Source organism: Aulonocara stuartgranti (genome assembly GCF_965226115.1).
Source record: "Aulonocara stuartgranti genome assembly, chromosome: 7".
Taxonomy (NCBI): domain Eukaryota; kingdom Metazoa; phylum Chordata; class Actinopteri; order Cichliformes; family Cichlidae; genus Aulonocara; species Aulonocara stuartgranti.
Genome location: NC_138945.1, coordinates 6,924,551 through 6,942,573, shown reverse-complemented (window position 1 = coordinate 6,942,573; position 18,023 = coordinate 6,924,551). Strand labels below are relative to the sequence as shown.

The window sequence follows — 18,023 nt, the reverse complement described above, 5'->3', positions numbered from 1 at the left end:
ACCACATGGACAAACAGAGGCAAAAGAATGTAGTGGACATGGAATGGAGTACTCTGAAAAATATATCCCAGTCTTATTGTGCAAATAGTGTTTTATTAAGGTAACTATCCATGTGTATTTTGTGTATTTGTTAACAAATGTATGCAGCATCTCAAATACTGAAAGTTTCTTTCAGTCTAGTATTAAATAAAATTCCACACAAACTGGCAATAAATTGTCATATAAGTAATTTAATGAGATTGCAGAATTACAAGAAATTTCAAGAATTATGTCTTCAGAATGTTTTCTGACCACAACTCCTGGTGTATGGCAGTGACCTCAAATGTAAATTTTAGCATAAAGCAGATTAGACCACTGTGCTAACTCTCAAAGCACACACCCAAATTATGCTATTTGGATGTTTATTTTGTTCCTGGCTGCTACTGTATAGTTAATTATCATGTAAACAAAGCACTTCAAAATAATTGTCTTCTCAAAATGATTAAGTAGCTCAGTATTTTCTTCTGTTATAAAAACTACCCTCCAAGATTTTAGTGCAAATGTGGATACAGACTCCTTTACAGATGACTCTTGGAGTTTCTGTGTTTTTCGATGAAGTCAAACAGATCCACATGTGAATCACAGTGCTTGGGAGAGCTAAAGTCACGCAGAAGTTTGTACAGTGTCCCTGTCAAAAAGGAATAAAAAGGTATATTAGAAAAATTAAAGAAACACCACTTTTTACAGCCAAATTCTGAAAAGTTATATCTTAAAAAATTGGCATTCAGCTCTAAATAATTAAAGAACACAACATAGTTTCATTCTGATTATAGGGGTGTGGTTCTGGGAGAGGTAGAACAGAGGGCTCTAGGGACATGGGCATTATTAGAAGAAGCTGGTTTTCTTTACCTAGCAACCAAATGTAACAGGTCAGTAAAGCCAACATGTGGCAGGCGTGTGGCCTCTGGCTCTGCTGCAATGGGGGGGGGGGTTTACGGTAAACTCACAGGGTGGTGCCGGGAGGTCGGAGGGCACAGGTGACCCCTTTTAGTGTTTGGAGTCAGGAAGGAGCGGTGTGTGGTGTGGGAAGTAGCTAGAAAGCTGCTGTGACCAACAATCGAAAACTGTATGGGTCCTAATCACTTCACATGACACTAACAAAATGCTATGTGCTTACTGTCAATGCGGAAAGTGAAGGCATTAAGGCAAGCATTCAGACACAAGTGTGATCATCCTTTGAACTTTACGAAAAAAAATTGCATCCTTCAAATAAAAATCACTGTCCAGGCTGTTAAAGGCATTCAAGAAGTAAGTAAAGGTCTCCATTTCCCTTATATTAAAGGCCAGTGTCTGCAGGTTTTTAGAAATACCGCTTTCAGTCAGACACCAGCTAACCCTTTAAAGAAATTATTAGGTGTTCAGTAAATTAGCTGGAAAATATACAAGCTTTAAAGTGATGCGATGTTAGAAACTGGAGAAAAGAAAACTGCATGTCTTGGGAACACTCACCTACTGTAATCCCTTCTGCGAACATCAAGTCATATATGCGCTGTAGGTGTTGCTTCAGATTTTCATCCCCAAAGGTGAAGAAAGCCAAACCCCTCTTAGCCTTTGCTGCTGCCATCAGCTGGATCAGAGCTGCACATGAACAGATAAGAACTTACATACATTTATTTCATGTTGCACTGTGACAGACTTTCCTAGATCCTAACCCTTCAACTGTTGTGATTCAGTGCTATATAAATTAACCTGAAGTGAACTGAATTGTCCTGTTTTCTGTCTCGACCAATAAGACATGATTACTCTGTTTGCTAAATATATCCTCTTAATCTGTGTTAATCTGTGTATGGTAAGTGTATTTCTGTCTGACAACAGGGTAATAAAGATGTGGTGAGACCCTGTATAAATAGATTTCCTCTGGTTCTGTGAATTCCTCATTACACTGCTGTATGGACTAAATTCTTTCTTGTAAGAATAAAACTCTCCAGCAGCTGACTTTTTTTTTTTTAATTTAATACACCATTAATTTCCACAACAAATGTTGCACTCAGTTTGTTCTTAACCATTTGTTTGGTTTGTAGAAATAGGTCACATTTATACATTTAATCAGCTGGCTTTCTTTGATGTCAGAAACTCCAAATCAAAGTGTAATCCTGCATATATGATCAAGCATATCACTTTAGTCCTTACACTAAATTCAGAGACCTTTGCACTAATGAATATAAAGAAGTTCACCTTTGAGTTGTGGGTCTCCATTAAAGGCGCCACAGCCCCATTTTCCCGTAGCGATATCTGGGTTTTCATGCCCATCGTACCCTTTAAATCCACAGTAAGCCTTCAAAGATACATGAGATTAATTCATTTTAGATGGCAGTCATACATTATAAGCATGGGTTTACTTTTAAGTAGCATTATAAGCTTTACTATAACTTTTAAACAAGCAATACAAATATGTCACAGATGAAAAGTAAAATACAAGTATGCAAATATTAAATAATTAAATTTGTATGTATACATGCCCAGTCAGAGGGTTTGGACAAACCCACTCATTTATTTATTTTTTTAATTTGTTTTTTTGTTGTTTTGTTTTATAATCATGAGATTAGGTTTTCAGTTCTTTGTAGAATTGCATTCATGTCTCATTTCCTGTGTACAATACAGCATGGTTACACACAAAAAGTTGTGTGTAACACAAAAGTTTTGTTAAGGCACAGTTATTCACTTATTCACATAGTTTTTCCCAATTGCTGTTACGGCCCTGGCCTGGGGAGCTGATTTGGACTAAGCACACAATCTTGCCACCATGCACACTGCAGCAACTCTGTTTTGTTGTGAAATTTCCTCACAAGTTGAATTCTGCTCACATGCTCTTCTAACTAATATCCAACCTGTGGGACATAGGCACTGGTAACATTTAACATCAACGTTTTTATTTCTAGCTTTAAACTCATGATGCTGTTTGACATTCTCGTCACCTACACAACACTATTCACATTAAAGCGCTCATAAAAGACACTTAAAGCAAGACACGTGCTTCAATACCTAGGAGGAAGGGCATCTGGTGTAAAAAAAAAAGATCTGCCAAATCAGTTGAAATAGCTTTCAGCTAGTTGAAAGGTTGAAGATGAAGTTGAAAATTATTTACTTCAGAGAATTAGTTCATTAAAATTACCCCCCCCCCCAGAAACTACCACCCAGCAAATTAGAGTATAAAACCACATTAGCAATTTGTAGGAGATTGCCTGAATCAGACTTTCATAGTGGAACTACCACAAATCAGGGACGCCTATAAGAAGAGAACTGCTGGGACCAAGACAAAAATTTAGACATTTAGCTATTTATTTAACCATGGACTTTGGTTTGGTGTGTCCAAATGTGAGACTTTTGTGTCCATCCACCAAGAGAATGTAATGGTGATGGATCTCTTGTGTCAGTGATGGAGTTCTGCAAAATAGGATCAAGGCATCACTATCTGCCAGTCGTAACCCAGCAGAAATGGTTTGAGATTATCCAATCCTACATTGGGTAGTAAACAGTGTAGTATATGCTTCCACGTGTGTGTAAATGGAATACACAACTCAAGATGAGACTTTTCCTTCGTGCTTCTTTATTTTCTGCCAACAAAGAACAACCAAAGGAACAATAAATAACACATAATAAACTTCACCTTGTTCAGTTCTCGGGTAATATGTCTCATTCTGTACTGATCCACGCTGTGTCTGAAGTTCATAGCATCAATGGCCAGGATCTTTGTCTTACGCCGAGCCCATTCATCCCTAAAAATTGGATCAAAATGCATCAGAAAACTCAATAAAAAGTTCTAAAAAAAAAACAAAAGTTCTAAAGGCAAATAATGAATGACCCCCTCAGACCTTTGGGACTGATCTTCATAAGGACCTGCCCACTCAAAGGAGTCTCCAAAACCTGAATAGGAGCTGAACTGCTGTGAGCCTGAGAAACAGACAACAAAAGTTGTACATTAATACAAATATTGATGCATATTCATTTTTAGTGAATAGATTTATCATGAATTTCTGTACTATATTCATTTTCCCCATTTTTAATTTCCTAGAGCTATTTATCTTAGCATTATCTTTGTATTCGAGTGGAGGCACTTCCAATGTTTCTGTGTGTTTTTTATGTGTAATATCTTTACGTATGTTGGTAAACAGACTTCAGTGAACAGGGTTTACAAGTTGTTATATTTAAAATTGAAAAATTACTTGTTTTCAACTATCTTTATAACTCTGTGTTATTATACTTACATTATAACCAATCCGCTCCTTTTTGTCCACTTAAAATATGTTTACAGAACTATCGTTATATTTGTTGCAATTTCCACTGTCCTCTTGGCCAGATTACTCTTAAAAAAACATTTTAATGTCAATGAGATTTTTTTTAACTGGATAAGTAAAACATATATAAAAGTCACTGCCAAAAACTGATTGCGGCTTCTACCTTGTCACAGGAATGTTGTTTGTGGCTCAAGATGATTTGATATCATTTATGAAGCATACATTTGACATATGCTTCACATATTATACACCAGCAAGTTATTTATAGCGTTTTAAATCAGTTTTTGGCAAATACCGAAAAGAAGTTATTGGCAGACAGTCACTTTTTGGACACAACATCAGCATCTCACAGATTCTGAAGCTGCAGGTTTCGTCACTTAGACCAAAATTGACTGAAACAGCAGAAGAAAATCAAAACTACACTTCACTTCCACCACAGCTGCATTATTCACTTGCTTATTACGCACCAGTCTACCGCTGTGTACAGTGCTGCTGGTTTTTGTTGTTGTTGGGGTTTTTTGGTTTTTTTTTTCAAAATTGACCTCCGACAAGAAAACATTTTTGATCTTCTACAGAATATTTTTTAAGTTATAAAAAGCCAGGCCAGGAAAATTTCCTTCATGTTTTTCTGTGTTTTATCCTCAGTTACTTTGACACAACAAGCTGTGATGCTTATACCTTTGAAGTCTCATAATTGTAGCTGAAGAAGTAGAGCAGGTCATCTGCTGATTGGAAAGTTTGTGGTTCAATCCCTGGCTCCCCCAGTCTGCATGCCAAATATCCTTGGGTAAGATACTAACCCCAATGCTCCAAAGCATCCATCAGAGTATGAATGTGTGCTGGTGTGAACGAGTGAATGTAGCATGTTGTATAAAGTACTTTGAGTGCTCGAGGAGTAGAAAAGTGCTATAGGAATCAGTCCTTTCCATGTATCTAACCAATATCTCATTTAAAAACATGAGGACTTACAGGTAAGCTTTAAATTTCTAGTTTATCAAATACCACAAAGGAACTTTAATTTAAATATGACCTCTCTTCCTCCTCTCCTGTCCTGTCTTTCTCAACTTTCTCCATCTCTGAATGAGAGAAAAGGTATCTAATATCCAAAGAAAAACTTTCAAACACGTTCACGAATCCTGGAGAAATGCTGTTACTAAGACTAATTGGAACAAGATAGAAAGAGATGAGGGATGGCTCGAGACTCTTGCACAGTATTTTGATTGTTGATTAATCTGTCATTTTGCCTCCCAACACAGAGCTATGCTGCAATGCTATGATTTATTTGGTAACATGGTCCTAACTGAATTAGATTCTTTTTGTTGTTTTTTGATGATTATTTTAATTTCAAAATTGAAATATAACATATAATTGTTAATTTTATTTTCTTTATCCATCCTTACTATTTTTTGTCTTAAATTCATGTTATAGTTGATTTTTTTTAAATAACCATTTATGTTTTCTGACATATGAGTGTGTCATTCACTTATTAAAATAGCTATGAATTTAAAAAAGAAATCTTTATAGTAGAAAAGATGGAACCAGTTGTTATTTGATATTTTGGCTTCAAAAATTAACTTAATTAATCATTTTAATCATTCAGGCAATTTTTGTATGAAATCAGCCTAATTTTTGTGAGATGATTAATCCATTTATGAACAAACCTGTAATGATCAGACACTCATTGTCTTCAAGTTTCTCTGTGAAGAGGCGAGCTACAATCAGTTCTGGATTTATAACGAACAGGATCTCCTCCTGCAACAGACCAGAGCCCAGCACACCTCCACCTATCAAGCTGTTAGCGAAGTCTACCTGCACATAGACATACATAGACACACAAATAACCAAATCCCAAACAAAAAATATGAAACTGTAAATCATTATTCATGTGGGACAGTTCTTACCTGAAGCATGCCTTTACCTTCAAGCTCAATCTGACCTTCTGAGGTGATATGAAGTTTAGACAGATTCGCCTTACAGCTATCACATGAACAACAACATGATTTAGAGAAACTCAAGGTAGTAAATCAAGGTGGTAACACAGCTGCTGCTTTACCACAGCAGATCTATCAATCTATCAGTTATTACCTTTCCCATGTGGGCATGTCCGTGTAGCTGAGGCACTCCCTCTCAAATGTCACCAGTCCTTTAGGTCGGGTACCTGCAATGACATTGATAAACACCAATGGACTCTTACTGAGATGTCTCACAAACGGGCAGAATGGGAGGATTCAACTTACTTTCATCTGTAACTTCTTTAAAATAATGCATGATGGCCCTCAACTTTTCTATCTTCCTCCTTGACAAGTTTCCAAATAGACTGTGTGGAGAATGATTATTAACAATTAACATACATTAGGCACACAAAATGAGAGACTACAGTGAAGGGATTTTTTTTTCAACCTGTTGAAGTTGATGCTGGGGTAACCAGAGTACTCTGCGTTGGGACTGGAGGTGTTACGGTGAGGGAAGGTGCAAAAAAAAGCATTGGCAAGTAGGCAGGATATCTGAACCTGAGACATTGTGATGGCTGCACTCTGTCCCTTTCGTAGAAGCGGGATAGCCTGAGAACATGGAAACGCATTTTGTCAGTCAGATTATTTATTTTCAGGAGAACTTAATTTTAGTTTTCTCATCGAAAACTATTCGTTTTAGAATACAAATGTCCCTAATAATTAATAATTGTTTCAAGTTAATTGGCATTAATTTGTCCAAAGGTGTCATGGTACTGAGTTAATTATATGAAGTGCTCTGCAGACCCACATATACATAACAGCTTAGTGTAACATTATAACGTTAACAACTAGCACCAACCAGGAATGCTGTCTACTTTTGTTCATATTTATGTTCATTTTGATCATCATGCATACAACAAAAAGGCGTTAAAAGTAAACTTTTTTAAACCTTTTCACAGTAAGCTTTGCTGTTCTTCCCTGTTGTTTTAGACAATCAGCAGTCTACCTACTTACAGTATAGGATGAAAAGGTTCCTATTTTTACTGGAACCTTTTTGCCTTGAGGTGGCTGCTATTGTGATTTGGCACTATGTAAATAAAACTGAATTGAACTGTTATTTTGCAGAACTGCGCACAAATGTGTCTGTAGTCTCTGTGTTGTCTCACAGTCCCTATATTAAGAGACTTTACACCCAGAGACTTCACAAACCAGTGGACTACAGCCTACTTTTATATCTATTGTTGAAAAAATAAGTACCTTTCAGATACTGAAAACATAAATGTGTCGGCTTTAGGTCTAAATAAGCATCCTGATCACAATCTAATTAAAGTCACCAAGGCATTCTTAATAGGTTATGTATCAGTGCCGCACGATTAGATATATTTTAATATCAGTCGCAATTTTGGCTTCCTACAACAGATGAATATGATTGAATGATACTGTAAATTTCTGAGGGGCCAGTGGAATACAAACCAAAAGCAAATCAAACACTGACCACACGCCTGCATGTTCTAATCACACACATGACAATCACAGTTGACTTTAGTTTGCTTCTCGGAGATGTGCTGAATGAGCACCTTACTGATCTTCAAATGAATGAACTTAAATGTAAAGGCGAAAGTAATGTCCTAATGACTTTGTGTTAAGATTTTGCACATTTTAAAATTTTATGTATTCTTTGAATTTTTCTCCAAAAGAGGGACTGAATTCAGGTGAACAAGGAGGAGCATTTTTATTTTAATCCAATAATTTGTACATTTGCAGGAATGCAGCAAAGCATTAATGTTGTATTGTTTAAATGACAGCACACCAAAAAGATTTTTGTCAATAAAATCAATGAATAATGATGATAACTTGAAGACTAGATGTAAGTGCAGGAGGCACAAAACAAGAGATGTTTATAGATAGATGCTTTTTAACCGCTTCCACCAACACCAGGTGCTTATTTCTTCATTCCTTTTCAGCATATTGTCATTCATGTAGTCTGAGAAGAAACTAGGGTCCGACACCGTTTGCGCCCTAAGAAATATATTCGATTTCTGTTTAATTTAAAGAACTTTCCTTTTAGTGACATTTCAAGATAGTGACTCAGTATTTGGGGCTACTTCAAAGAGACTTGGAGCATTTTCAACTGTTCAAGTTTCAATTTTACAATTTTTGGCAATTCATTGCTTATATGAAAATGCTATTCTCTTGATTTTAAGTTATAAGTCTTTTGGAGGGTTTTGTATTTCTTCGATTTTCCAAGAAGATAATTTATTTCAATAGTCAACACAATATTACTTGTAGAAGATAACTGGAAATGATACCTTATTCACAAAGCTAGGGAGCTTCAAGGCCAATGCAGCAATCTTTGGAAACAGTGTCTTGTAGTAGTTTTCTGTATTTGGGGTATTCTGAAAAGAAAATATGTTCATTGCTTATTATCGCTCATTTAAATAGTCAAGTCACAAAACTAATAATTCAATTACCAAATGTGGGCATTCACCTTATCCAATGTGTGGAGGGCATCAAATGACCACTGATCTTTATATTTGGGGTTATACTTGATGATAGCTTCCTGATGAGAGAAGTTTTAAGACCACCTAATATGCTTATATAACAGTCATAGAAATTCACATTAAGCATGGTCAAAGAATAGCACCCGTTTAACTTTTCATGTGTCCTTGGGAACAAATTTCACATTATCAGTGTAAAAATGAACAATGATTCAATGTCCACTCTTGCCAACATACCTCTACATCTTTGACACTGGCTGTTTTCTTACTGGCCAGAGATTTCAGCTTTTTGGATATCACATCCCACCTTGACTTCTGATGTGCTACCTGAAATGACAATTACATTTATGTGCTCTGTTCCATTTGAGACAACATATAAAATCTGTATTACTTTTATATAAGCCTAAATGAAATACAATTAAAACACATTTAAAATGTGCTTCATGTTAGTCTCTGTCAGTGGGGGCAAATTTGTAAAACTAGCACACAACTGGAGACTGTGAGTCATAGTCCTGGGCTCCCAGCTTTTTGTGTTTTCAACTAATGGTACTTAACATTTAAGTATGAGTTATTGACTTAGTCCAATTTTTGGTTATGGTTTTACGTTTTGTGGTTTTCCGATTGCTCACTGAGGTTAAGATGCCTCAGTTTTTAGTCCTATCTTTCAAAATACAATTCAATTTCATTTATATAGCGCCAAATGGGGCACAATTTGGGGCAGGGATAGCTCAGTAGGTAGAGTGGTGGCCCCATGATTGGCAGGTCGGGGGTTTGAATCCACTGAACGGCCACCCTGAGGTACCCCCTAAGCAAGGTACCGTCCCCGGGCACCCAGTGGCTGCCCACTGCTTCACTGAGTTAATGGGTTAAATGCAGAGAGGAATTTCCCCACAGGGATCAATGAAGTATACATTATTATTAAATCATCACAATAGTTGCCTCATTCTGCTTTATGTTGTAAGATAAAGACTTTACAATTGCAAAGAGAAACCCAACAAAGATATGACCCCTGTGAGCAAGCACTTGGGAAAGTAAAAATTCCCTTTTAACAGGAAGAAACATCTGGCAGAACCAGGGTCAGGGAGGGCAGCCTTCTGCCGCAACCGTGTGGGGTTAAGGGAAGGGAGATGGGGCAAAAAACACAAGTGAAGAGAGCATATTGAGAAGATGGGAACAAGTACTTTGAGAAGCTGATGAATGCAGAATGCAGTGGTGGATAGAAGGGGACAGTTAGTGAATTAGGTGGAGCACTGTGAATGAAGTAAATAGAAAAAAAATGGAATCAAAGGGATATGAAAAGATTATAAAAGATTATTTAAAAAAAGAAAAATAAGGAAACAAGCAGAGGACAAGGACCACATGATCTGTCAGCCCCAGATGAGAAATTCACTGCAATAAAAAATTAAAAATCCAGACTTTCCAGGATCCATGGGATAGTGCCAAGAACTTATACTGTGAGTGATGACATCCAGCAATGGTAAATGGTCTGTATTTGTAAAGCGCTTTACTAGTCCCTAAGGACCCCAAAGCGCTTTACACATCCAGTCATCCACCCATTCACACACTGGTGATGGTAGGGCTGTTCGATATAACGATATATATCGGATGACGATATAAAAACATCTATCGTTTCATTTTACACTATCATTTGTTTTGTGGTGTCGCAAAATAAACTGTTTACGGCAATATTTTTCATTGTTTTGATGGTCACTGTAGTTGCTACATTAATTTCTTAAAGTTCTCTCTTTCTCTTATATTTTATATAACCACACTATGGACGGAAAAGCGCCTGTTTTTATGCTTTGTGGTTAGCAACAACGACGGTAACACCATCGCCTGTCCGCTCGTTTATTTTCCACATAAACCTTTCACAATAAAGCTCAAAATCCTGTTGAGACTTTTCAAAATAAACTGAATGACGTGAAAGAGCTAATTATTTACGGATGAGAATTAAAAAACCGCCGCCAGGTGCTAAAAAATAAACCTTAGACTTAAACGTTAGAACAGGCTTTTCCCGCAGCACGCCGTGTAATAAATACTCACAAAGAAAACGGTGGCCTTTACGACTTATGTCTAAAAATGTATCGTTTCATGCATCGGTTAAAACACTCGACTCCAGCTACATGACGCGCAGCTGGAAACACTTCCCACAAGACGAGCTGCCCGAGATTCACAGAAAATGTTATATTTTTGTGATTTATATCGTTATCGGACGATAGAATTCTTATATCGGGATATGAGATTTTGGTCATATCGCACAGCCCTAGGTGATGGCAAGCTACATTGCAGCCACAGGCACCCTGGGGAGCACTGACAGAGGCGAGGCTGCCGAACACTGGCGCCACCGGGCCCTCTGACCACCACCAGTAGGCAACAGGTGAACTGTCTTGCCCAAGGACACAACAACCGAGACTGTCCAAGCAGGGGCTTGAACCGGCAACGTTCCGATTACAAGGCAAACTCCCAACTCTTGAGCCACGATCGCCCGATAGCCGCAATCACCTGATGACAGAATGACAGAACTCATTTTTAATGAACCATTTGAAAGATATTTAAGATGAGATAAGAGATAATGGAATATGTTTAAATTAACAGGACGCAGAGATATACATGTTGTACTGCTGTCCACCTTGCTGAGGACACAGCTGTCTCTAAAAATGAAACTGTTGATTTACCAGTCGATCTAGGTCCCTCTCCTCACTTGTGGGCATAAACTGTGAGTAGTGACCGAAAGAATGAGATCATGGATACTAGCGACTAGTGACAGTTATTTTAATACATATATTTCAGTACCCTGTGGCTTGCTCATTAGTTTGAATTACTACTGTGTGAACAACATGCACGTCACTGTACATCAACACCAACTTCTTGCAGTCTTCTTATCTGGCTTTTCTCCTACCTAGATAATACACCTCTTGCAACCTACACAAAGCAATTCTTAGCCTCCAGTGGCTCTTGAATGCCTAAAAACCTGTATAACATGTCTCGTAGGTTTGAAAAACCTCTGACAGTGAACTTATCTCTGTGCCTGTCCTGCTAGACCTCAGTGCTGCATTCGATACTGCTGACCGTAATATTTTATTACAGCGATTAGAGCATGCTGTTGGTATTAAATTAATGGGCTGCAGTGGTTTGAATCATATATATCTAATAGACTTCAGTTTGTTCATGTAAATGGAGAGTCCTCTTTACACACTAAGGTTAATTATGGAGTTCCACCAGGTTCAGTGCTAGGACCAATTCTGTTTATTTTGTAAATGGTACACTTAGGCAGTATCATTAGAACGCAAAGCAAACATTTTCACATCTATGCAGATGACACCCAACTTTATCTGAAGTCATATAACACACACCAATTGCAGGAATGTCTTAAAGACATAAAGACCTGGATGACCTCTAATTTTCTGTTTCTAAATTCTGATAAAACTGAGGTTATTGTATTCGTCTTAGAAATATGGTATCTAACCAGATCCTTACTCTGGATGGCATTTGCTTGCCCTGCATAAACACTGTGTGGAATCTTGGCGTCATTGTTTTTTTGTTGTTGTTGTTTTGTTTTGTTTTTTACCAGGATATGTCCATCAATGCACATATTAAACAAATATGCAGGACTTCTTTCTTTCATTTGCACAATATCTCTATAACATCTGGTCTCAGGGATGCTGAAAAACGTCATACATATATTACTTCTGGCCTGGACTGCTGTAATTCATTAGTATCATGTCACAAAAACTCCCTGAACAGCCCTTAGTTGCTCCAAAATGCTGCAGCAAGAGTACTGACAGGGACTAGAAAGAGAGAGCATATTTCTCCTATACTAGCTTCTCTTCATCTTCTCTTCTTCCCTGTTAATCCAGCATTGAATTTAAAACCCTTCTCCTAACATGCAAGGTCTTGAATAATCAGGTTCCATCTTATCTTAAAGAACTTATAGTACTGTATCACCCCATTAGAGTGCATCGCTTTCAGACAGCTGGTCAACTTGGCTCCTAAAATATCAGAAAGTAGAATGGGAGGCAGAGCCTTGAATCTTTCAGGCCCCTCCTCTGTGGAGCCAGCTTCCAGTTTGGATCTCTACTTTTAAGATTAGGCTTAAATGGGCTTGCTGTGTGGCAGGAGGAGCAGGATCCAAATGTAAAACTCTTCTTGTAAAACACATCTGCTCATGGTCTTGAATCACAGTCTTGTGTCTTAAATTGACTTAATATTGCTATTAATGGCAGTTTAATTTTCTGAGGTCTTTATTTCTTTTAGTCACTTTGAGTTCTGGTTTGTGACAGCCACTAAACTTTACTTGGTTACTTACTTATTTCTCCTGAATAATAAGTGAATCCTTTTGCAATGAGGAAGCCATACTTGCCTGTGAACAAGGCATCTTCACAAAGTCGCTGTGCCATAGATCTCTCCCTTTCTGAGTTAAAATTTTCCGTTGAGAGTTGAAAGTATCCACCTGAAAGATAAAAAGTATAATTTCAAGAACACAACCAATACCTCTTTTCCAATAAATCATCCAATGGTTCTCCATGGTTCTTTGACCATGGGGACTCTGTCTGGAGCCTCCCTCTTCCTTATGCAGGGATGGGCATGCAGTTATCATCATGACATCTGGCCTCAGGTCTTCACTGCTCTTGAGGGGCTGTGGACAGTGGGTCTCCTGGGCCTTTCTCTGACTGCCGCTGACTTCCAGAGGACATTGTTGCAGTTTCTCATCAATTATGTTTCATGACTAACACACATGCAGAGACACTCATGGTCTCATACAAACAACATAGCAAGATTTGATTTTTGTGTATCAGTTTTTTTAACGTTTTGTTACGCAGGCAGTAGTTGGTGACCAATTGTGATTTTTCCTTTATTTCTATGTTTTTGTCTTTGCATCCTTTGTTCTCTTTATGGTAAATGGACTAGTTCTTATAAAGAATTCAAAGCGCTTTATACAACATACATCACTCACACAAACACTTTTTTCTATCTGGCATTCATCCATCCATCCATCCATCCATCCATCCATCCATTCGCTTCCGCTTATCCTTTTCAGGGTCGCGGGGGGTGCTGGAGCCTATCCCAGCTGTCATAGGGCGAGAGGCGGGGTACACTCTGGACAGGTCGCCAGTCTGTCACAGGGCCAACACACAGAGACAGACAACCATTCGCGCTCACATTCACTCGCACATTCACACCTAATGACAATTTGGATTTTCCAATTAACCTATCCCCTCAAGCTGCATGGATATTTATTCTTTACCTGCATTAGAGAGCAACTTGGGGTTATTGTTGTGATCAAGGTTATTTGGTATGCAGACTGGAGGAGCCAGGGATCAAACTACCAACCTTCCAATTTGTAGATAACCTTCTCTACCTCCTGAGTTAAACTTTTCCAGTATCACTTTGCCTTTGTCTTTGCAAATTTGTACCTGCCCACCTATCAGCTCTGGCACTGTAAAACTACATCAATACTAATAGGAATTAATAAATAAATAAATAACTTGGTCTTACATCTATGAGGACTGTGTGTCTCTTGTTGAATCTTAGGGGACCCAGCTTCATGTCTCCATGTTGAAGTCGCTCCATATCCTTCAGCTGACAGCAAGATGAAGTCCGTTCCTTCTGTTGACACTCTGCTTGTCCGTCTTTTACATTCTCTGCACTGCAAATTCTTGAAGAGGATGGCAAGAAGCTGTCTTGATTTGTGCTATCATTGCTGTGCTGTTCTTTTTCATGCTTTTCTTTCTCCTTTTGAGGATTTTGCTGTGTATCATGCTGGAGGGCTTCTTTCATCTGAGAGCTGTCATTGTGTTTCTGGCTCTTCATGTCTGGGATATTTAAAGACAAGACATGACATCAGGATATCAAGAAGAACTTTTGTTTTAACTCCAGGACTGAAGAAAAAAAAGATCCCGGATAAGTACTTTGAAGAAACAGGCAACCAAATACTTGTCCAACACCTAGTTGGTAAAATCACAAACCCTACAGTCTACAAGACACGATTAGACACACTATCATGTCCCGATTTAAAGAAAGAAGCACAGTAAAAAAGAAAGACAGAAGAAAAAAAACATTACTAGAAATTTGTGTGCAGATTAGTCTTTAGGTTCAATGAAACACTAAACCATCCATCCATCCATCGGCTTCCACTTATCCTTTTCAGGGTCGCAGGGGGCACTGGAGCCTATCCCAGCTGTCTCAGGGCGAGAGGCAGGGTACACCCTGGACAGGTCACCAGTCTGTCACAGGGCTAACACATATACACAGACCACCATTCGCACTCACATTCACTCCCACATTCACACCAAAACATTAACATTAAACATTAAACATTCTTTTAAAATGATATCCACTGACTTTGTTTTCTCCTGCCATATAGATTTACTGTTTTAACCTACATAAAGGTGCATTTAACTCTATGTTAAATCCATCTAATTCTGCATTGTACTCAAGTCCTGACAGAATGGCATGACCACACAGTGGATCCAACAGACTGGGTGCTGCTGGGTGGGAAGCTGTAGAAGGACTTTCTGAGATTGTCTAAAATTTAAAAAAAAAAGACATTGTTATATCAGTGAGATTTTTTCTGACATGAAGGCTATTCTCATCATGCATCTTTGACTGCTTTACTATTCAAACATCTCTGATATTTTTGATTGAATATACCACATGGAATTGTTTAAAGAGATAAAGAAATCACAGCTTGCCCATTCTTCCCATGCCACACACAGCTCAACCTTTATCTCCAGCTCTTCATCCTCAGTGCTGCAGTCGCTCTCAAGCCACTATGCCATAGCTGCTCAACAGCTGCACCACCTCAAACTGAGGCTCCAGTGATAACTGGGAGATGGCTTAGCCTTTCAAGGCCATCCACCTACTGGACTTATGACCAGTAAGTGGACCCCATGCTCCCTGCGGTGGACGCAGCCATGATCCTTCTTACTGGACCTGGGACTGCCTGAGTGTGAGTGTTCTCTGCCGACACTACCCAGCTTTCGAACCCTGGCACTGCTCCAGACTGGCTAGTCTGAGATTACACTACCAGGGGATGCGTTCGGCTCCACCCTGGGTCCAGCATTCTTCCTCGCTGCTCCAATTCCTACACTTTTTTTTATACAAAATTATGATTCTCCCTTGCCTTGTTCTTGGTCCCCTCATGCCACACATAGACAACTCACTGCCACGGCAATCCCCAAGCCCATGTGGCCAGTGGGAGTCCTTGGTGTTAAGGTTTGTGTACAGTATCACTGTATTTAAAATACTGGCGTACGGAGACTTTGAAATCGTAATATGATCATAGAATTGTTTGAATGTTTTGTTAGGTAAGGACTTAGGCTAAAGATCACCATGTCAGCTGTCCGACAGTCAGCATAGAAAAAAGCATGGACAGACTATGTGGGAAGATTGCACTCTAGACTGCAAAGCAATAATCTTCAAAATGGTAGAGATTATATATTGGTGAAACCAATAATCCCATGTTCTTCAGTCTAAGTAACAATACTACAATGAAATTACATATAGCCAGACATAGGTTTATCTAAGTGTTAATATTCTACAAGGCCTGTAGTGAAAATGCCAATATTCATAGAAAAACTTTGAAAGACTGTCAAAGCCTGGAGATCTGTTGCTCAAGACCAATTTAAAAAAAAATACAAGAAAGCCTTGGTCCTCAGAAGCAAAATATTGTAATGTTCTAATCATTAAAATTTTTCTCTTTGAGTAATCACTTGGGTTCTGTGGCTGGGAACCCCTGCAAACTGCACATTGCTTACTGAAGGACAGGTTGAATTTCTAATAAGGATTTATATATATATACATATAAATTCGAATGAATTTTATTCCAAGTAAATATCATTGTTTTAAAGTGTCTTGATGCATTCTCAATCATCCAGGAAAGTAAATCTCCAAAAGCTGATTCTGTTCATCTCTACGTAGCGTTTTGTCCAGATGAACAGAATCAGCTTTTGGAGATTGTTTTAAAGTATCAGGTTGCTTGATGGTCCGTCCTTGTCCTCTGCACACTTGACCAGATCTATTTAACAAAAGGTGCAGGCAGTAGTACCCCTCTTTCTGCGGCACTGTTCAAAATAATGCATGCTGTTGCAACATGCCTTGTGCTATTGTGCAGACTAACTCTGTGTGCTTAGGGAGGCCAAATACAGCGATTACTCTTTCCATGAGAAGGTAGTTGGGCTAGTTTGTTTCCAAACTGCTACAACGCTGGAAAAGTGTGGATAATAGAAACGGAAACGCTCTTGATCTCACGCGATTGGCTCCGAACTAATGATCTCATGTTCACTTTTTAAACTACGTATCCTCATAAATCATAATTCACACTCACAATTTAGCAGAAAGAAGTTCAGAATGAAACAATTTAACACTAAGAAAACCCCAGGGCTGCCTGGAGGGGGACATTATTAGGAAGCAGCTTAAGAACCTGTGTATGTGGTTTTACGGTAAGTATTGTCATTTAAAGTCAAGACTGTGAGGATATTGGTTGCAGTCTGTAAAAAACAGTGTTTAAAAGCAAAACTAGCAACGTTCAAATTATATAGGCTACAAGACGAATATGGCTGAAGTCCTGTCATTACACACGGAACACTCACCTTTCAACGCAGACTTCTCCGAAGGTGTTCACATTTAATGTATTTTAACTGCAATGTTAACTGTTGGCTTTATGGGTTTAAAAACAGTCGTCACCAAACCAGACACACTCAGCGTATGTGCCTTTTAGTTCACTTTCACTTTGACACGAAAACGAAAGTAAGGTTCAGGGAGCAGCTATTGGTTAAACTGCTACTACTTTCATTACTCAAGAAACTAGTGATGGGATTTCCGGCTCTTTTTAGAGAACCGGCACTTTCGGCTCGACTCACTAAAAAGATCCGAATCTTTCGGCTGCGACTGACTCTTCAGGTTGTTTTGTTGCTTTAAACTTTTTAGCTGTAGCGTACATTGCAGTGAGAGTCCATGGTTTTTGATTATAGCAGATGATGTAGGAGTACCAGGACAGGGACAGACTGTTAAGAATGTATAGAAGTATGAGGACAGAGAGACACTGTTAAAAAGTTATGAGCTGTCTTGATGCAGAGAAAGTGGAGTTTGTCATCCGGGAGCTGTTGCCAAGATTGAACGATGCTCTGGCTCTGTGGTCAAGTTCAGACATAGGCTTTAAGCAACCATGAGCCACTGATAAGCGTGATAGATTAATAAGCATGTATAAAGTGGACTTGTTAAACAGTTCTGATAGGAGAAAGTCAATGAGCACGCAATAAAGTGGATTTGTTAGGGACAATTTACCATCAGCCTTGATA

General features: G+C 38.5%; 1 protein-coding gene across 2 annotated transcripts; it reads right to left on the bottom strand.

Moving 5' to 3' along the window:
* Window positions 1-210: 210 nt before the first annotated feature.
* Window positions 211-17,506, bottom strand: pargl (poly (ADP-ribose) glycohydrolase, like). Of its 2 annotated transcripts, XM_082541475.1 has the most exons (16): window positions 17,316-17,505; window positions 14,221-14,537; window positions 13,081-13,174; window positions 8,962-9,047; window positions 8,715-8,786; window positions 8,536-8,622; window positions 6,675-6,835; window positions 6,512-6,591; window positions 6,360-6,432; window positions 6,176-6,251; window positions 5,936-6,083; window positions 3,852-3,930; window positions 3,647-3,755; window positions 2,215-2,314; window positions 1,489-1,617; window positions 211-667 (listed from the first exon to the last, which is right to left on the bottom strand). In XM_082541475.1, the coding sequence occupies exons 2-16, from the start codon at window positions 14,533-14,535 to the stop codon at window positions 558-560; spliced, it is 1,719 nt and encodes a 572-aa protein (XP_082397601.1). In that variant the 5' UTR covers window positions 14,536-14,537; window positions 17,316-17,505; the 3' UTR covers window positions 211-557. The 2 variants fall into 2 exon arrangements, with proteins under 2 accessions (XP_082397601.1, XP_082397602.1); XM_082541476.1 differs by lacking the exons at window positions 211-667; window positions 1,489-1,617; window positions 2,215-2,314 and adding an exon at window positions 3,193-3,556 and having other exon boundaries at window positions 3,621-3,755; window positions 17,316-17,506.
* Between the last annotated feature and the right edge of the window lie 517 nt (window positions 17,507-18,023).